Source organism: Hipposideros armiger, unplaced genomic scaffold (genome assembly GCF_001890085.2).
Source record: "Hipposideros armiger isolate ML-2016 unplaced genomic scaffold, ASM189008v1 scaffold_207, whole genome shotgun sequence".
NCBI lineage: Eukaryota > Metazoa > Chordata > Mammalia > Chiroptera > Hipposideridae > Hipposideros > Hipposideros armiger.
This window is the reverse complement of record NW_017731557.1, coordinates 115,926-137,473: the sequence shown is the minus strand read 5'-3', so window position 1 is coordinate 137,473 and position 21,548 is coordinate 115,926. Positions and strand designations below refer to the sequence as shown.

Below are 21,548 nucleotides of genomic sequence, written 5' to 3'. Positions count from 1 at the left end.
ACTCAGGGCAGCCCAGTTCCAGGTTGAGCTGTTGTTCAGCATCTTAGCTGTGGAGGGCAGTGTCACTGGCCCTCATATGTGGGATCTGAACCGGGGCTCTCTGGCATCCCAAGCCAGTTGTTAACCATTGCACCACTCGGCCGGCCCTCCAGGTAAGTTCTTAATTCTCATTCTCTCTCTCTCTCCCTCTCTCTCTCTCTCTCTCTCTCTCTCTCTCTCTCTCTCTCTCCACCGCCCCCCCCAAACCATGCCACAACCACCTCTTATATCAATCTCTTATACACTGGACCACTATTCACCTGCCCTTATCACCCCAGAGCCAGGTACCAGACAACTAGAAATAGACCCTAAAGTCAAGAGCACGTTGAAATTATTTAAACTAGCCAATCCTACACCTGCTTTTCCTGCCTTGTCCATTTCTTCCAGTGGAATCCACAATAAAAGCTCTTGTCTTGTTTTCCTCTCATTCGCTCTGCCTCCTGACTGAGCCTGGTTCTTCCCTATGTGGACTTAGTAGCATGCTATGCCTCCTGTTTCTAGGGATCTGTGAGTATAAACTTCATAACAGCCATTTCTGTGTCTGCATGTCTCACCATATCTGATTAAAACAAATCTCAGGCACCATTAAAACACACACAAAAGTAAATACTATGTGATTAAATTTTATATAAAGTTCAAAAGCAGGCATAATGAATGATGGTGTTAGAAATCAGAGTAATGGTTATTCTGGGAGGAGATATAAGGAGGCATGAGGGGGAGCTTTTGGTATGCTAAATAATCTAAGTGCTGACTATAACATGTTCAGTTTGTATAAATCGACTAAGTGGTATATTACAATTTGGGCATTTTCTCTATGCGTATACTAAAAGTTGCATTATTGGTTCCAATTCTCTCTCTCCCTGTATCCTTGTCCTTTACCATGTAACTTTGCAATACCTTCCCACAGTGATTCTGGAATCCACCATGTAATTTGGCCAATAGAATGAATAGGAAGTAAGAGTGTACTAGCTCTTGGTCTGAGACTCAACAGGTCCTGTGTGTTTCTTGTACTCTTGTGCTTTTATTATTGAGATTATATAGACACGTTGAGACTAGCTCACTTATCCTAGGATAAGAGCCATGTGGAACACAGCTGCATCAGCTAAGGGTCCCTAGCTAAACCCAGCTGGGAGCAGGGCTCTCAGTTACTCAACAGATGAATGAAATGAACAATCAAGATCAACCAAACCCAGCCTAGGTCAGCTGACTCCCATCTGACTCACAGATGCATAAACTGAAGATAATTGGATTTATTAAGCTACTGACTTCTAGGGTATTGTGTTATGCTGCAAAAGCTAACTGGTACAGTAGTGAAAAAATAATAATGAGGGCCAAAATTGGGCAAAGTTGGGGAAAAGAGAGGAGGGAATTAAGACAGAAGAAATTCACCTAAAAAGAGTTATTCCATTGAGTTGGGTTTGATATGTCACACTGCTTATTCTCCTGATACATATGGCATCAAGAAAGCTATAGTTTCCTGCATCTACATACCAGTGTCCCAGGGCTATTGAAGACAGAGAAGAGGTAACAACTAGGAATGCCAGAGAGGATTCTCTGTGGCTGTGGATAGGGCATGGAGGGGAAAATAAATTGGTTCAGCTCTGGGTAGGGTTGAACTGGAGGTCTCTGAAGGACATCCAGGTGGAGTTGTTCAGCAAGGAGGAAATGCAGCTCAGAAGCTCAGGTCTTTGCTGGCGATCTAGATTTCAGCATTCTCAACTAGCAGATAGTAACTGAGGAAGCTGGGACTGGATCTGCACTGTAAAGCCAGGGCAAAAACAGCTTCAAGAAGCTGTGCGAGCCAACACCTGGTTACTCCATGAAAAGTGCTTCAGTCAGTAGAGGTGGTTCTTATGTGGTCATCAGTTGAAAATTGAAGGATGATTATGATTTAATTTATAACTTAACGGGGAGATGATAAATACATCTTGGTCAGCAAGCAGAAGATGCCCTGTAGCACTAAAGGGTCACCATACACCACATGTCCCAGAAATCAGTAATACTTCCAAATTGGTCAGATGGGACAGCGGTCCTTTCATTGGAAGAGCCAGTAAAACAGGGCAGGAGTAGATGGGGCAAGTACTGAGTGCGCTCCTGAGAGGCAGTGAGTTGGAGCTAAGGGGAAAGAATAAAGGCGCCCAAGAAGGGATAGAAAGAAAGGGGAGGACTGGCGTGGTCCCCGTCGGGACCAGAGGAAAAAATTAATAGGGATAAAGTAATCAAGGAAGGTGGGACAAGATATACAACAGCAGGTGGGCAGAGGTGGCCCACATGTAAGGAGGAAGCCAGGTTAAAGAAAGAAGGATGAGAGAAAAGGGGCACAAAACACTGGAGGAGGGCCGCCAAAGAGGCCTGGATGCTGAATCAGAGAAAGGAAGAGGAAATAATGAATGAGGCAGGAGAACGACGGAGTTGAGGATGAGAGAAGAGCCGCGAACAGAAGGAAGAGGGAAAGGACATCTGGGTGTTCAGAGCACAGCAGCATGTCCAATGGCACCATCATATGGAGCCCGACCTATCCGCCGGAGACACTGGGAGAGGGCGCCTCACGGAAGAAGCCCTAGACGTTAGCCTGCACCCGGCCAGCTCCAAGGGTCCGGGGGGCAGAGGTTAGGGCGGGCGGCAGGGTCACTACTTCCGGCCGCAATCCGTTCTTCCACGCCCGAGCTCAGCGGACGAGCCCCTTTGACAGAGGCAGGAGGCCCAGGGGCGCACTCAGCGATGCAGAGAAGAGCATTGGAGGAATTAAGGCCCTGGAGAGGTTGATGCATGTCTGGGAGCGTGGTGCTACAAAGAGCGCACTGATGCCGAGAGTGGCGAAGGAGTGCGGCACCCCCTTAAAGGGGCTGGTGGACACGGGAAGTGCCTAGAGTCGATGGTCCAGGGTCGAAGGAAGGAGGCTGGGTTGGGTGGGAGCGGGCGGGGAGCGAAGGAGCACAGGGAACCAGAGGGATTGGGGAGATGCTGGCTTGGGGTTGGTTGAGGGTAGGGGCTGTGTAGCGATGGCACACCGGATAAGTGTGGGGGCGGGAGGAAGACCCCGGCTAAATCATCCTTGTGGTTTTCTGTCTTGATTTCCTCGTCCCAGAAGTTGAGGCTTTAGAGGTTGATGGGCGAGGAGCAAGTTTTCGAAAGGCAGTCTAAGAGGGGACCCGTGGCAGGCGGCGGAGAGAGTGGCCGTGTGGGTGGAGATGCGGATATGGGTTAGTCAAAGGCTCGGAGGCCCCAGAACACGTGTTTGGCCTCACGAAAGCCTTCATCCTTCGCTCCACCCTGGCTGCCTCCCGAAGTGCCAGCCCCGCGAAAGGGGCTTTGCTCCTGAGACGAGACAGGGCTGGCCGCGCCCAGGTGGGAGGCAGGATGGAGGGCGGGAGCCAAAGCTGAAGGGGCGGACACAGCGTGGTGTCTCGCGCTCCATAAAGGGGCGGTGGGGGCCCTGCTCTGCTGTGCGTGGGCAGCAGCCACTGGCGGGGAACACGGCGCGATGCCCCTTCAGTGCCAGCAGAGCCCGGTGCTGGCGGGCAGTGCCGCATTAGCCGCCCTGGGGGCACTGCTACTATACTTGGGAGAGCCCTCCGGCTATGGGAAGTACACAGGGAACCCAATGCCCAGGGATCCCCGTCTGCCCGCCCGCACCGCTTGGTTCCTGCAGGAGCTGCCCTCCTTCGTGGTACCGGCGGGGATCCTCGTCGGGCAGCCCCGTGCTCTCTTTGGCCCGCCTGAGACTGTGCTTCTGAGCCTCTTCTGCGCACATTACTTCCACAGGTAGCGTTTCCCCTCTGCTGGCGCGGAATGCCGCGCACCCCCAGGCTCCGCGCATCCAGGAGCGCAGCGCGCGGCGCGCACCCAGGACCGCCGAGGGGCGGCGCCAGCCTCGGGCGGGAGCAGGGAGCTGGGCTCGCCGAGAGCCCCTGTCTGGGCCGGGGCTACCGGCGCAACGCGGGGGAGTGGAGAAGCGGGCTCGTTGCAGACACCGCCTTCACTGCCCCCGGCCCGTGAGCATCTCGGTTCCGCTCCAAATCCTCGGGCTGCTCCGGGGAAGGAGGGCGAGTGGGGCGGGAGGCGAGTCGGAAAACTCAGGCTGGGCAGAACTTGTTGACCTGGACAGTGTCCTCTCCACGTCTGTGCTGTTCGGAGTCACCTGTGGCTTCTCATCGCGCTCCGTACCTCCCACGCCTTCTCTGTCTTTCTTCACCTTTTTAGTGCAAGGTAGGGGCGGGCTGGTTCTGAGATCTTGAGAGAGTTTGTGTTGGCACCTCTCGAAAGAAACTCGGCTCAGAGGGACTGATCAGCTTAATCTTTGCGAGTCTGAGGAGGGAGGTGGGCAGAGCCGGACTCAAACTTCAATGGGAGGAAAGAGAACTGATGGGAACCCACTGGCCTGAGCAAGACTTCCACTTCTCAGGCTCCACCCAAAAGGGACAGCCCTCACCACTAACTCATCTACCTTTCCAGTTCCCCTGGGACATAAGTGTGAATGGGTAGAAGTTAATTTAAAGCTCAAATGTTTTTCTCAATTAAAAATCCCAAATTTGGGAGAACTTTGCCATCTGGTCTGAGAAGGAAAGACAGGAAAGAAACCAAGGGCCTTTAGGATTCAAATGACTGCCAACACCCCCAAAAGACATTCCGGGGAAGGGAAGAACGCACAATTAAGTAGCCTGCTATGCCCAATCATTTAGCACCTATTGTCTCATCTATCCCCGATTGTAATCCTGTGAGATATGCATTTATTATGCCTGATTTATAGACAAAGACAGCGAGGCTGAGTAAGTTTAAGTGACTGAGTGAAGATGATACAGCTTGTGCTCAGCCAGATTCAAATCTAAGCCTGTGAAACTCCATGGTTCATCACCGTTTCACCGTGTTAAGGAGGCAGATCATCCAAACAAGGAGAAAACAGAGTCTATAGACAGAGAAAGGTTACCAAGCCAGGTCAAGAACTTGAACAGAAGCAGAGAATTTCCAGGATCCAAAGATCAAGGAAATCTACACTAGAAATCAGGGTAAAGAATGTCTCTGGAAGCCGAAAGGCATAATCCCCTGTCCCTCATGGGGGGGGGGGGAGTGATGCCCCATCTCAGGAAAAGCAGGTATTAGAGAAACAAATTTCAACCTGGCTTTCCTGATAACCCTTTCTTATTCTCTGGACCTTTTTTATTGGTTAAGATTTAATATTTGTGCAATTTTAACTGAATTCTCACTCTTTTAAAAAGAAGTTTTGGCAAACAGTAAGAACCACAACTTCAGAAATGGGTGTCCTTTCCATAGATATTTATGAAAAGCCTATTATGGACAAAGTATAGGTCTAGTTATCAACTACTTTATTTTACCCAGATTGAGATGTCTTAATTGGCACAGAAAGAAGGATGTTGGGTGCTGGCGATGAGACCAGTTTTTTTTTCTTTACCATAGTTTATTCAGATTTCCATAGTGTCTACATAGTGTCTTTTTTTTTTTTGTCCTAAGATCCCATCTAGAATGCTTCGTTAAATTTAGTCATGCTGTTTCCTGAGGCCTCTTTTCTTTCTTTTTTTTTTTTTAATTGGGGTATGGGGGGAAGGGGAACAGACAAGTTGCTGTCATTTTGTTCTTCAGTCTAGTTGTGGAGGACATTGCTTCACTGGCCCAAGTTGGCACCATCATTGCGCTCTTCCCTGGGCGAGGCACATCAGTCACCGGCTTCTAGACGGCCGCTCACTGCGGCTGCTGGCCGCTCACGCTGGCTGCTGGCCGCTCACGCTGGCTGCTGGCTACACACGGTAGCCCATGGCAACCCACTGCCACAGGGGCTGCAGCTCACACCATCGCTGGCGACTCACGGCAGCCCAGCTCCAGGTTGAGCTGTTGTTCAGCATCTTAGCTGCAGAGGGCAGTGTCACTGGCCCTCATATGTGGGATCCGAACCGGGGCCCTCTGGCATCGCAAGCCAGTTTTTAACCATCGCGCCACTCGGCCGGCCCAGACCTCTTTTCACTGACAGTTTCTCAGACTCTCCTTGTGTTTGATGGCTGTGCCCACACTTAATGAGAGGGAATTACAATTGACATCCTTCAGGGGAAGCATTTGCATATATGACTTGAAATTCTTCTGCATGGGAAGTGGGTCTCTTCTCTCTCCATTTGTTTATTTATTATTATTTTTATTAGTTTCAGGTGTACAAAATAATGTAATAGACATTTATACCCTCACAAGGTGATAACCCTCCTCCCCCAATCTACTGCCACTCTGGCATCGTATATAGCTGTTACAATTCCATTGATTCTATTCCCTATGCTGTACTCCACATCCTGTGACTTATATATGTGTGTGTGTGTATATATATATATATATATATATATATATATATATATATATAAAATTATAGTTGACATTCAGTATTATTCAGCTTCAGCTTCAGGTGTATGGTACAGTGGTCAGGCATCTATACCATCCATGAAGAGAACAGCTATTGATTTCACTGTTTTTGGAACAGATATTTGACAGAAGAATATGATTCCGTCAGACAATTATTTTTATCTTCAAATTTACTACTGCCTGTTAGCACTATAAATAATATTTTTATGAGATCATTTCATCTTAATGATTAGTGTTTTCTGAGAATCTTATTAGCATAATTTTTAGACTTGTTTTTAAAACTAAAAGGCACTTTGCACAATAAATTATGACTGTCACATTAAAAAATCCAAAGAAGTAATTATTACCCATGAAATGAATATCAACATACTTCTCATCTTCTTCAGGGGGAAAATCTAGAATATCAGTCAAGGATTTGGGTATTGATTCTGGCTGAGGGAAAATTGCCTCCTTTTCGAAAACTCAACTCTGAGTTGTCCCTGAGGCATGAAGATGTGATGTTTGCTCACCTTTCCACTTGTGTGAACTCTTTCTTTTTTGTACGAAACCACTGTAGTATTGGATCTGTTATCATTTTGAGTGTTTACGAGGTGTTCTGCTCTGTGCTAAACACTCTACATGGATTACCTACTAATCCTCATTTTAACCCATCTAGGTAGGCACCAACATCACCCCCATTTTGTAGGTGGAAAACTGGGGCAAGCAAAGGTCACACAGTAACTTGAAAACCAGGATTCAGACCCAGAGAGCTTGAATCCAGGATCTTAGCTACCGTGATAAACTATTTTATACTTGTACTTGCTACCTTGTCCTTGCCTGTTAAAATCTTTTTTTAATTCTAAAAATAATGAATGTTCACTAAAAATACAAAAAGTAGAAAAACACCATAAGTTCAACACCTAAGTATATCAATGGTTAATGTTTTGGAACATTTCCATCAATGCTTTTTCTTTTCTTTTTAAATATTTTATTGGGGAATTGGGGGAGGGGAACAGTGTTGGGGAATTGGGGAAGGGGAGCAGCCAAGTTGTTCTTCAATCTTCGTTGTGGAGGGTGCCAGACGCCATCTGGCTTCCTGTCAGCAGCTCGTGGCCTCTAAGCTCAAGGTGCTGTGTTCAATCTTAGTTGTTGGTGGGTGTAGCCACCATCCCATGTGGGAGTCGAACCAATAGTCTTGTTGTTACGAGTGCACACTCTATCTATCCCTTGAGCCATCCGGGAGGCAGCTCAGCTCAAGGTGTCAAGTTCAGTCTTAGTTGTGGGTAGGCATAGCCCACCATTGAATAGGCAATCTTGTTGTTACACCAGTTGAGCCATCCTGCCACCTGTTGGCAGCTCAGTGACAGCTCAGCTTGGGTGCAGTGTCACTGGTCCATGTGGGATTCGAACTGGTGACCCTGTTGCTCAGAGCTCATGCTCTTAAGCCAACTCTTAACCAACTGAGCCAGTTGGCTGGCCCAATGCTTTTTCTCTTTTAAAATTTATTTTTCAATTACAGTTGACATACAATATTATATTTTCAGATGTACAACAGTGATTAGACATTTACGTGACACCCTCCCAATTAGTCTAACACCCCTCTGAAATCGTACATAGTTATTACAATATTATTGACAATATTCTCTATGTTGTACTTTACATCCCCATGACTGTTTTTATAACTGGCAATTTGTACTTCTTAATCCCTTTACCTTTTCTACTCATCCCCAACGCCCCTCCCATCTGGCAACCATCAGTTTGTTCTATGTATCTATGAGTTTTTTTACGTTTTGTTTGTTCACTTGTTTATTGATTTTTTTAGATTCCACATATAAGTGAAACCATGGTGTTTGTCTTTCTCTGTATGATTTATTTCACTTGGTGTACTACCCTCTAGATCTATCCATGTTGTCATAAATGGTAAGATTCTATCCTTTTTTCTGACCATGTACTATTCCATTGAATATATGTACCACATCTTCTTTATCCATTTATTTACCAATGGACACTTAGGTTGCTTCCATATAAATCTTGGATATTGTAAATAATGGTGCAATGAACATAGGGGTGCATACATCTTTTTGAATGTGTTTTGGATTTCTTCAGATAAATACCGAAAGGTGGAATTGCTGGGTCATATGGTAATTCTATTTTTAACTTTTTGAGGAAGCTCCATACTGATTTCCATAGTGGCTGCACCAATCTGCAGTCCCACCAACAATGCACGAGGGTTCCATTTTCTCCACAACCTCGCCAGCACTTGTTGTTTGTTGATTTATTAATGATAACATTCTGACAGGAGTGAGGTTATATCTTATTGTGGTTTTTATTTGCATTTCTCCGATGATAAGTGATGTTGAGCATCTTTTCATATTTCTGTTGGCCATCTGTATGTCTGTTTTGGTGGAATGTCTATTCAGGTCCTCTGCCCATTTTTCAATTGGATTGTTTGTCTTTTTGGTGTTAAGTTGTATGAGTTCCTTATATATTTTAAATATGAACCCCTTATTGGATGTATCATTGGCAAATATCTTCTCCCATTCAGTAGGTTGTCTTTTCATTTTGTTGATGGTTTCCTTTGCTGTGAATAACCTTTTTAGTTTGATGCAGTCCCAATTTGTTTATTTTTTCTTTTGTTTCCCTTGCCCAAGGAGACATATTCAAAAAAATATTGCTAAGAGTAATGTTAAGGAGTTTATTGCTTATGTTTTCTTCTAGGATTTTTATGGCTTCTGGTCTTCATGTAAATCTTTAATGTATTTTGAGTTTAGTTTTGTATACGGTATAAGAAAATGGTCGAGTTTTATTTTGATTTTTTTTTGCATTATCTTTCCAGTTTTCCAAACACCATTTATTGAAGATGCTGTCTTTACCTCTTTGTATATTCTTGCCTCCTTTGTCATAGATTAATTGACCATATAGGCATGAGTTTATTTCTGAGTTCTCTATTCTGTTCCATTGGTCTACATGTATGTGTTTGTATGCTAGTATCAAGGTGTTTTTATTACTATAGTTTTGTAGTATAGTTTGATATCAGGTAGCATGATACCTCCAACTTTGTTCTTCTTTTTCAATATTGATTTGGCTATTTGGGGTCTTTTGTGGTTCTATATACATTTTAGGATTATTTGTCCTAGTGAAGTGAAAAATGCCAGTTGTATTTTGATAGTGATTGCATTGAATCTGGCAAAGACAATAGACATATAAGTCCAGAAAGCACAGAGAGTCCCAAACAAGGTGAACCCAAACAGGCTCACAAGACACATCATAATTAAAATGACAAAGATTAAAGACATACAGAGAATCTTAAAAGGAGCAAGAGAAAAGCAGTTAGTTGTATACAAGGGAGCTTCCATAGACTGTAAGCTGATTTCTCAACAGAAACATTGCAGGCCAGAAGGAATTGGCACAAAATATTCAAAGTGATGGAAAGAAAGGACTTGTAATCAATATTACTCTACCCAGCAAGGGAAACATTTAGAATCAAAGAGATAAAGAGCTTCCCAGACAAGAAAAAGCTGAAGAAGCTCATCACCGCCCAACCAAGAAGTGTTAAAAGGACATCTTTAAGAAGAGGAAAAATAAATATGAATAATAAAATAGCAATAACTACATACCTATCAGTAATTAAATGTGAATGGATTAAATGCTATAATCAAAAGGCATAAGGTAGCTAAATGGAGAAGAAAACAAGACTAACATATGCTGCCTACAAGAGACACTCTTCAGATGGAAAGATACATACACAGACAAAGTAAAGGGATAGAAAAACATATTTCAAGCAAATGGAAATGAAAAAAAAGCTGGTGTAGCAATACTTATATCAGACAAAATAGACTTTAAAACAAAGGCTTTAAAAGAAGAGACCAAGAAGGACATTTCATATAGAATAGCCAAGATATGGAAGCAACCTAAGTGTCCACTGATAAATGATGAGATAAAGAGGATGTGGTACATATATACAATGGAATATTACTTGGTCATAAAAAAGAATGAAATGTTACTATTTGCAACAACATCAATGGACCTAGAGGGTATTATGCTAACTGAAATAAGTTAGACAGAAAAAGACAAATATATGATTTCACTTATATCATGTGTGGAATTTAAAAAACAAAATAAAAAATTAAAAAAGAAACCTATAGATACAGAGAACAAACTGATGGTTCCCAGATTGGGGTGGTGGTGGTGGTGGTTAAGGGGCTGGGTGAAAATGATAAAGGGATTAAGAAGTATAAATTGGAAGTTATAAAATAGTCCCGGGATGCAAAGTACAGCATAAGAAATATAGTCAATAATATGTAATAACTATATATAGTTCCAAGTGGGTACTAGACTTATTGGGGGGATCACTTTGTAAGTTTTATAAATGTATAACTATTGTGCTGTACATCTGAAACTAATACAACATTGTATGTCAACTGCAATTAAAAAATGAATAAAATTAAATTAGAAGAAAAAGGAGCAGGGTGTCTGTCTCCCACAGCCCTTGGTGTTTCACAGTCCCTTCTGGTTTCACAGTCAGATGTTGTGGGGACTCTTCCTCCCGGTACTGGTGCTTGGGGCTGGAGAGATTGGTGTGGAGCTGGGCCCCCCTCACTTCTCAGGGGGGACCTCCACAGTCAAGATACCCCTCTTATTTCTTTTTTTTAACAACAAAATTACATTATTAAGTATAGATATTCTCTTCACTAAATTAGCGTCAAAGAAAAAAGCATCCAGCTTAAAACTTACGAGATTATTTGAGCCAACCCTCTTATTCCTTAATTGCTATACCCTGGGTGTGGGACCTGCCCCTTCAGGTCTCCAGCTCTCCTACCAGTCTCGTGGTGACTTCTTTATACCCTTCGTGATAGGACTTCTATTCAGCAAAACTTCAGGTGGTTCTCAGTGATGGTTGTTCTATAATTCAGTTGTATTTTTATAGTGATCATGGGAGGAGGCAAGCACAGAGTTTACCTACTCCACCATCTTGACTTGAAGTCAAGGCATTTATTTATTTATTTATTTATTTTTAGTAGATTTTCACACATGCTTGTGATATTGAATATATATAGGCTTTCCTTCTGCTTGATTACCTAACAGTTTATAATAAGTATTTTCACACATTATCATGGAGTGTTTGTAAATCTAATCTTAATGACTTCTTGTGATTTCATCTCATGAAAAAGATGATAATTTACCTATCCATTAATTTACAGTCGGACATTCAATTTCTCCCTTTCTCAGTAGGGGTGGAGAGGAGGAGCTTGGTTAAATAAACCTGTGATGCACATAAATTATTTTCAGAAGTTAGGACTATATTTTTAGTCAAGATTCCCAGAAGTGGTACCAAGTCTATGAGCATTTTTGTTTTGAGGCTTTAGGGGTCATGTGGTTTGATAATGAGGGTACATTAAGGAAAAAGCATCAGGGGCCGGCCGAGTGGCGCGATGGTTAAGAGCTGGCTTGGGACGCCAGAGGGCCCCGGTTCAGCTCCCACATATGAGGGCCAGTGACACTGCCCTCCACAGCTAAGATGCTGAACAACAGCTCAACCTGGAGCTGGGCTGCCATGAGTCGCCGGCGACGGCGTAGGCTGCAGCCCCTGTGGCAGTGGGTTGCCATGGGCTACTGTGTGTAGCCAGCAGCCAGCGTGAGCGGCCAGCAGCCGCAGTGAGCAGCCGTCTAGAAGCTGGCAACTGATCTGCCTTGCCTGGGAAGAGCGCAATGATGGTGCCAACTTGGGCCAGTGAAGCAACATCCTCCACAACTAGACTGAAGAACAAAACGACAGCAACTTGTCTGTTCCCCTTCCCCCAATTCCCCAGCACTGTTCCCATCCCCCCAGTTCCCCAATAAAAATCTTAAAAAAAAAAAAAAAGGAAAAAGCATCAGGCTGTCTTGGCTTGACGCTATCCTGTCATAGCTATAACACAGAGAATGAGATGGAGGGACAAGGGCTCAGGAAGAAAGTTGGCACAGGTGTGGCTTAGACTCTTTAGCAAAACGTCCCCTGGAGACTGTTCAGAACAGCAATGTGTCCTGTTGGATAGAAGTTAAAACTCTTTACACTTTTCTCCATACAAGGGTGGTCCACTGGAATGTAAGTTCCACAAGGGAAAAGGATTTTTATCTTATTTTTTTGTCTGTGTCCTGAGTTTATAGAAAAGTGCTTATACATAATTCACACTCACTAAAATTTGTTGAATGCATGAATGCTCACTACTTCTAACATCAGTACAAGCAATTAGAATTGTGGGAGAGCTAGCAATTACTTAGGAATCATTGCTGAGATTGCATGGCTATGTCAACTCAGATAATTCCCCTCCCTTCAGAATCTATTGTTGTGGGTGTTTGAATGGTTTAGCCACATGAAAAATGACAGCTGTGTAAGCATGTTGCCTAATCCCACTGCCAAGAGAGTTTGAAGTTCGAGTTATCTCACCTCTTATTGACCTTCATTACAATCCTGGAATGATCCTTTGTCCACAGTCTCTGATTATTTTCATTTCCCCAAGAAGCCTTGGTGTCCCACGCAGTGGTTATCATATCACCTATACCTATAGCAGCCAATGCTTATTCAAGACTTGGCTGTAACCCTAGTGTTTGGATGAAAAAAGAAAAAGAAATGTCTTTTCCCAAAAAGGTGATTGCATTCTGAAAAGTCGCTGGGCAGTGTGCTTTCCATAATGTACATGCAGAAGCAGAGTGGAATACATATATTAGAATCTGTTTGAATTTAGAGAGATCTTTCTTGGGGTGTAGATGCTTGAACCAGATGACATTTTCTAATCAGCCACATAAAACAATGGCTTCAATAAGGTAACTTTTGCTTTATTTGTCAGTTCATTCTCCAGCAGCATGAATTCTTCCCCATCCTTCAAGACTCAGATCAGGCACCACTTCCTCCAAGAAGCTTTCCCCGAATCTCTTCTCTGTAAACCCCACTGCGATGCTCTTCCTTGGGCTCGTGTAGCAGCTGGGGTGGCCTTACATGAGCTGCTTCACATGCGGGATCATACTTCTCTGTTTCAAGGAACACCATCCTCATCTGTCCAGTGGCTCATTTTACAGAAGCAAAGCACCAAGAGTTTTAACCAATTAGAGGCAAAGAGAGGACTGGAATCTGAGTCTCCTGAGGTGCCCTGCCAATGTTTTTCCAATTTCATCAGAGGAGAAAATACCTCAAATATTCAGAAGTTATCAAACATCACAAAGGAAATTACTCATTGGCTGAGAACCAGAATGGTGATTAATGCCCACATTAGAAATCATCTAGACAAATCTTCCCTCCTACAGATTGAGAAGAAAGGCCCCAGCAGTGTAAGCTACATTGTTCTGGTCACTTAATCATGTGTGAAGGACATTCATGAAGCATAATTTTGATTAATGAAGATTAACTGAATGATTCTTTAGAATGGGGGTCAGCAAACTTTTTCTGTAAAAAGCCAAATAGTGACGATTTTAGGCTTTGCAACCATATAGTCTCTGTCACAACTGAGTTATAAAATCTGATTATAGCATGAAAGCAATCACAGACAGTATGTAAACGAATGAGTGTGGTTGTGTTGCAATAAAACTTCGTTTATAAAATCAAGCAGTGGGCTATATTTGGCCTGTGGGCCATAGTTTGCCAGCCCCTCCTTAAGAAAATCATAAATGATATAGGTTTATATTCAGTGCTCTGGTAATTCTATAATAAAATTTTGTTAAGTTCTGTAGCAAAGCAGTGCTCTGCTTAAGTAGGAATTTGGTAGTAAACATAATTTTTTTGAGAATTTGTGGGTTCCAAGTCCTTTATTCAAATATTGTGGGTAACAGTAGGAGTTTTGGAGTTTACATTACAAAATGGATGACCTCCTAAACACATCTGGAAAATATAGAGCTACATTTGCCAAAAATGTAAACAAGCTTTAGAGATCTTGACCATTTCACTTTTACCACATTGAAGGAGGAATCTTTTTGCTCACTTAAAATAGAGCTTAATGTCTCTTAAAAAGAACAAGCAGGATAAGGAAACAGTGATCCAAACTGGCAAAGTGATATTTACAAAGTCACATGGCAAGGAAGGGGCAGAGCTCATAGGGGCTTGAACCCAGGTATCCCGACTCTTTATCAGAGCTCCATGTGTTCGGAATTGTGCGAAGTCCTATGGGAGACACAAAAGAAGGACAACACCTGGTGCTTGCACTCCAGGAGGAAGGCAGGAAAGTAACCACCGTTGTGTGTCTATCACTCTTTCTGGTGTGAAAGTTGGGTGGCAGCAATGTCAGTCTGAGAGGCCCAGCACGGTGGGAAAATGCAAATTGAAGGACATGTGGACCTAAGGGAGACCACAGTCATGCTATCAAACATGCTAAATTCTCTGGTGCCTGTCTGTGTGTGAGTATGCATTGAATAGAGGGCAGACGGGTTGGTGGGTTTTGAGGGGGCCCAGTAAATGGCATCCCTCTTCCCCATCCAAGTTCAGAACCAACTGAGAGATGGACCTAGGAATTAGACAATTAGAGACAAATGACCACCCTTATTAGTATTGAAGCTGGTCTGGGAGAATGTATATTGCATTTTGGATCATGTGGGCCTCCTAACTACCTCAAAAATACTCCGCAGCAGCCATGACTGAACAACCTACAGGCCTTTTGCAGTGGTGCCTGTTCTGAAAAGATAGCAGAATGAGAAAAGGGCTAAGCTGTATCTTTGAGAGGTCGTGATTTCAAATTTACCAGTCAGGTAATTCACTGCTTACCCGAGGAGGAATGGGTGAGGGTCAGTGGAAAGGAAGAGGGATGTGCTAATGACTGTCCCTCAGCAAGTAGGAAGGGGAGCATAATAGTATTGACACTAGATAGAATACACATGTTGTCTACCTGTTGATTTTTGTCAGACACTGGCAACTTGGTTCTGGCAACTCCCCTTTCTGCTTTTCGACTCCCTGCCATGCATGGCAATGGGGACAGCAAAATCTGAACTCCAGTTGTTTTAAAAGTTTCTATGCTCAACCCCGGAGTCTTGAATGGGAGTCAGCTCAGCATAGGAGTTCTAAATTTTAAAACCCTCTGAACTGGGGCCAACAGTGCAATTTGCCTTCCATTTGGTAATGGAAGGGAATAAAGGAAGGGGAACTACGATTTTTTGAGCTCTGGGTGTTCCAGGAATTATGTGTTTTACATTGGTTATTTCATTTTGTTCTTGACACAATTGCTAACATTAACCCTACTTCACAAGTGACTGCACTGTATCTGATTACTGTGATTGGTGGCAGTGAATGTGAATGACGGGCAAGCACTTGAGTTGGTCCTCTGAAGATGGTCTATTCCAAGATTAGTGGGTGGGAATGTGATGTCCAGTCAGTTCAGCCTGTTTGGTAGCCTATGACTGAAAATTGCCCTCCATATACTCTGTTTTGGAATACCTTTCCTCTTTAATTTCCAAAAAGCTTTTGTATCTATGCCATAACATTCAATATTACTATCCAAGCCTTAAATCAGGCTCTGGGCCATTTTCAAAATTCTTCCATTAAACATCCCAAGATCCATTTCTGTATACAGTGTCTGTTTTTCTCTCTTGCTCTATCTGCCCTCTTTTAACAGTAGTACATAATCTCACTTCAGTCTCTCAGTGAATGTTCTTTACTTGCCCAAAGTTATATATCTGATAAACACATCTAAATACTGAAGTATTGGGTCCTTTGTTTTCTTATTATTGAATTTGAAAGTTCTTTATATATTCTGGATACAAGTCCTTTACCAAGTATATGCTTTGCAAATATTTTCATCTAATCTGTGTGGCTTGTCTTTTCCATTTTCTTAAAAGTGTCTTTTGAAAAGCAGAAGTTTTAAATTTTAATGAAATCCAATTTTTCTATTTGTTTTTCTGCTTTTGGTGTCATATCTAAGAAATCTTTGCCTAATCTAAAGTCACAAGGGATTTCTCTTATATTTCCTTATAGAAGATTTATAGTTTTAGGTTTTACTCTTATGTCTATGATTCATTTTGAGTTAATTTTTATTTGGGGTTAAGAGTATGAATCAGAGTTTTTTGGGGTTTTTTTTTGGCATATGGATATCCAATTGTTCCAGGACCATTTGCTGAAAATGCTTTTCTTTCTCTAATGATTTGCTCCTGCGCCTCATAACATGAACAGATATTTCACCAAAGAAAACATATGAATGGCAAATAACATGAAAAGATGCTCAACATTATTAATCATTAGAGAAATGCAAATTCAACCACAATGGAATAATACTATGCATCCACTAGAATGGAAAATATTAAAAAGACTGACCATACCAGGTGTTGGTGAGGAGGTGAAAGAACTAGAACTCTTATAAGGTGTTGATGGGAATGTAAAATGGCAACCACTTTGGAAAATATTTTGACAGTCTCTTAAAAAGTTAAACATAAACCTAACATATGACATAGCCATTCCATTGCTACCTACTTTCCCAAGAAACATAAAAGCACATGTTCATACAAAGACTTGTATACAAATGTTCATAGCAGCTTCATTTGTAGTAGCCCAAAACACAACAAAACAAAAAACTGAAAACAGCCCAAATGTCCTTCCACAGGTGAATGAGTGAACAGTGGTATAATGTACTAGAATACTATTCAGCAATAAAATGAATTAACTATTGGTTTGTGCTACAACATGGATGAAACTGAAAATAATTATTCTGGGTAAAAGAAGCCAAGCAGAAAAGAGCATATACTTGCTTTATGATTCCACTTATATAAAATTATATAAAGTTCAAACTAATCTATAGTACAAAGATGGTACATCAGTGATTTCCTGGGGACAAAGGGAAAGGTAGAAGGGTAAGATAATGAAGGCCATAAGAGAACTTTAAAAAAAAAAGATTTTATTGGGGAGTTGGGGAAGGGAACAGTGTTGGGGAACTGGGGAAGAGGAACATTGTGTTTTTCCAGGACCCATTAACTCCAAGTCAAGTTGTTGTCCTTCAGTCTTAGTTGTGGAGGGTACAAGTTCAGCTCCAAGTCCAGTCGCAGGTTTCAATCTCGTTGGGGGGGGAGGGGCGCAGCCCACCATCCCATGCGGGAGTTGAACCGGCAACCTTGTTGTTAGGAGCATGTGCTCTCACCAGCTGAGCCATCTGGCCACCCATTGGCAGCTCAGCTGCAGCTCAGCTCGGGTGCAGCTCATTGGCCCATGTGGGAGTTGAACCAGCGATCCTGTTGCTCAGAGCTCGCATTCTAACCAACAGCCCTATAAGTGAACTTTTGATGGTGATGGATATGTTCTTTATTTTGATATCATAATGGTTTCAAAACTTATCAAATTTCATACTTTAAATATGTGCAGTTAACTGTTAATTATACCTTAATAAAGATTTTAAAAACTGTAGTTAGGTCTGTGAGAAAATTGTATGTGTGGCCCTGTGTCAATGAGAATTGTTTTCTGTGACACTATTCTGGCAATGTTTAAAAATAGCTGAAAAACAGTTAAACTGTTCACTTTTTTTTTTGGTTCAGGAATTTTACTTGGGGGAAATATTCAAGGTAAACATTTCCAAAGAAAGAAATCAGTTTATACAAAGTTATAGTGTTTCTATTCAAAACTATGAAACACTGGAAGTTACTTAAATGCTCTACAATTGAGGGCTGATTGATTGTAATCAATACGATTGAATATCATGTATATTTAAAACTATTAAGTATACATGACAAGTATAGTCCTCTTGGACTATATCTACAAAGGGTGCCAAAAAAAATGTATACACTTTTTTTTTAAAAGAAACATTAAGTTTTTTTTTTTCATAAAGATTTTATTGGGGAATTGGAGGAGGGAACAGCATTGGGGAATCGGGGAAGGGGAACAGACAAATTGCTGTCCTTTTGTTCTTCAGTCTAGTTGTAGAGAATGTAGCTTCACTGGCCCATGTTGGTATTGTGATCATTGCGCTCTTCCTGGCTGAGGCAGATTTGTCACCGGCCGTTGGATGGCTGCTCACGGCAGCTCATGGCAGCTCACGGTAGCTTATAGCAGCCCACTGCAGCCCCACTGCCTATGCCGTCGCTGGTAATTCATGGCAGCCCAACTCCAGGTCGAGCTGTAGTTCACCATCTTAGCTGTAGAGGGCGCAGAGTCACTGGCCCATGTGGGATCCGAACCCGTGGCCCTGATGCTCAGAGCTCGAGCTCCCAAGCCAACTCTTAACCAACGAGCCACTTGGCTAGCCCTGTATACACAGGAAATTTTAAGAAAGGAAAAAAATGTATTAAAATTGTAACACTCAATATATACCAATAACAAAAGATGAATACAAGTCACGTTTGACTTCTGCAATTACAAGATGTGCTCAAAGTGGTTACCACCAGCATAATTTTAATACAGTTTTTTCCGTTCTTAAAATGTGTATACATTATTTTGGCACCCTCTGTATTATGGAAATAAGTATTAATATATAAAGTCATTTGGTGAAAAACTAGCCCATAAGAGTATACTCTGACTAAATTCATATCAACAAGTATGAATTAATAATGATAATGGTTGGAATGTAAAGTGATATAAATAGCTGATACTTTAAGTTTGCAGTTTTTCTTATAATATTTTGAAAGTGTTTAATATTTTAACTCCCACTATACCTAATAGAAGAAATAATACTGATATTACAAAACTGTAAGAAGTACTTTGCAAACTGAGCATGTGATTAAATGTCAATAGAGATTGATACAAGGGATTTGAGGGGTTTGTTTTAAGGAAAATGTCACCATTCATTGTAAGATCACCCCTACTAAGCCACAGTGACATCACTAGCTTCTGAAATTGTCACCTTTCATAATGACCCTTTGTGTTATGATGTTGAAGATCCCTTAAAATGCAATCATGTTACTTGGTAAAGTGTCAACGCACAAATATGCATATCCTTTTAGTATCTGTAGAATCCATGGGGATGTCACCTCTCTCATTCTTGATAATGGTAATTTATGTCTTCTAACTTATTTTCCTGATCTGTCTAGCTAGAGCTTTATCAATTTTATTAATATTCTCAAATAACCAGATTTTTGTTTTATTGAATTTCTCTATTGAATTTTCTGTTTCCTATTTAATTGTTTTTGTTTTGATTTTTATTATTTCCTTCTTTCTGCTTATTTTGGTTTTGATTTGCTCTCCATTTTCTGTTTCTTGAGGTAAAAGCTCAGGTTACAAATTGAGACCTTCTCCTTTTTCTAATGCAGACATTTATTGCTATAAATTTCACCCTAAATACTGCTTTATAGCACTTCAAAAATTCTAATATGTTGTTTTTGTTTTAATTCATTTTAAATATTCTAATTTCTCTTTTGATTTCTTCTCTAATCCATGGATTATTTGGAAAGGTGCTAGTTTCCAAGTGTTTGGGGATTTTTCAGATATTTTCTGTCATTAATTTCTAATTTAATTCCATTGTGGACAGAAAACATATTTTGTATGACTTATGTCTTTTTAAACTTTTTGAATTAAAGCTTGTTTTGTGGTCCAGAACTTGGTCTATGTAAATATTCCCTGTAAACTAGAAAAGAATGTATATTTTGCTGTAAGTAAGAGTGCTAAAACTGTCCAAAGGTTAATTCGACTGATAAAGTCAAATTTTTAAATCTTCTATATCCTGATGATTTTTAAATCTTCTATATCCTGATGATTTTTAAATCTTCTATATCCTGATGATTTTTCTAATTGTTTTATCAATTATTGAGAAAGGACTATTGACATGTCTGATTAAAATTGTGGACTTGCCTATTTCTCCTTACAATTCTATCAGCTTTTGCTTTATGTATTTTGAAGCTGTGTTATTAGGTACACAAACATTTAGGAGTTTCATGTCCTTAATGAATTGGTAATTTTATCATGATGAAATAATCATCTTTATCCTAGTAATATTCTCTGCTGTGAAGTCTACTTTTGTCTGATATTAATTCAGTCACTATAGCTTCCTTTTTACTAGGGTCAACATGTTATATATATATTTTAACATCTTACTATTAATCTCTTCCTGTCTTTAAATTTAACGTGTGTTTTCTGAAGGCATCATGTAGTTGAGTCTTGCTTTTTGCTCAACTTTGACAATCTCTGCTTTTTAATTGGGGATGTTGAAATATTTATTATATAGTTGGTTCCAATCTATCGTATTGCTCTTTGTTTCTATTTGCCCCTCTGTTATTTGTTCCCATTTCCTCCTTATCTCCCATCTTTTGGATTGGGTGTTATTTTATTCCATTTTATATCTTTTGTTGACTTATTAGCTATAACTCTTTCTTTTGCTATTTTGCTTAGAGTTTTACAGAATGTATACTAAATATATCACATTCTACCTTTAAGTGGTATTATACTACTTCATGTATTGTATAGGAATATGAAGTAATATACTTCCATGTCTCCCCTCTTGATGTTTATGTTGTCGTTTGTTTTACTTATATACATGCTATAAAACCTTCAAAATATTGCTATTATTTTTGTTAACAGTTAATTGTCTTTTAAAGTGATTTAAGTAATCAAAAACATATTTACCCATGTAGCTGCCATTTCTGATGCCCTTCGCTTTTAAGGGTTAATCCACATTTCTATCTGGTTTTATATTTTTCTTTTGTCTGAAGGACTTCTGGAGATATAGGAGGGAGGTATGCTGAGGCAGGTCTATCTTTGAATGTTGTGTCCATTTATTAAGGCTACTGAGTCCCAAGGCAATATTTAAAAGAAGATGGGAACTTCGTAAAAGTTCTCAGAATGATGGCAACATGTAGGCCTCATTGCTGGAGCAATTTGTTTCCAAAAGAAATCAGAAGCCCTGCAAATTTAGGCTAAAATATGAAGCCAAACACCTGGAATTAGGAAACCATGACTTTTTTCAAACAATATGAAATAAAGGAGACAAAATTGCAGCTTAGAGAAATGGTATACCATATTTACCCATGTATAAGATGCACCCTTTTACGAAAAATTTGGGGTCTAAAAACTGGGTGCATCTTATACAGTGGTTGTAGATCATTGTCAAATCATTTAAGAAGTGTGGCATTTCAAATGCCATAGAGGGAACTGAGGACGAAGCAATATATGAAGACAGTGATTCATCATCAGACACAGATGAGGACAAGCTAATGGTTGGGAGTTTAGACAGTGATGAGGAGTTGTATGAATTTTATGATGAATAAAACTTGAGTTCAATAACTTTATGTAATACATTTTTTTTCAA

General features: G+C 41.0%; 1 protein-coding gene across 1 annotated transcript in view; it reads left to right on the top strand.

Annotated features, from left to right (window-relative positions):
* Positions 1-3,497: 3,497 nt before the first annotated feature.
* The window catches only part of SRD5A2 (steroid 5 alpha-reductase 2), a 54,703-nt gene continuing 36,652 nt past the window's right edge, over positions 3,498-21,548 (top strand). Inside the window, exon 1 of the mRNA XM_019653804.1 lies at positions 3,498-3,804. Within this exon, the coding sequence (XP_019509349.1) occupies positions 3,524-3,804 (281 nt within the window). The 5' untranslated portion in view covers positions 3,498-3,523. The remainder of the gene's footprint in view (positions 3,805-21,548) is intronic.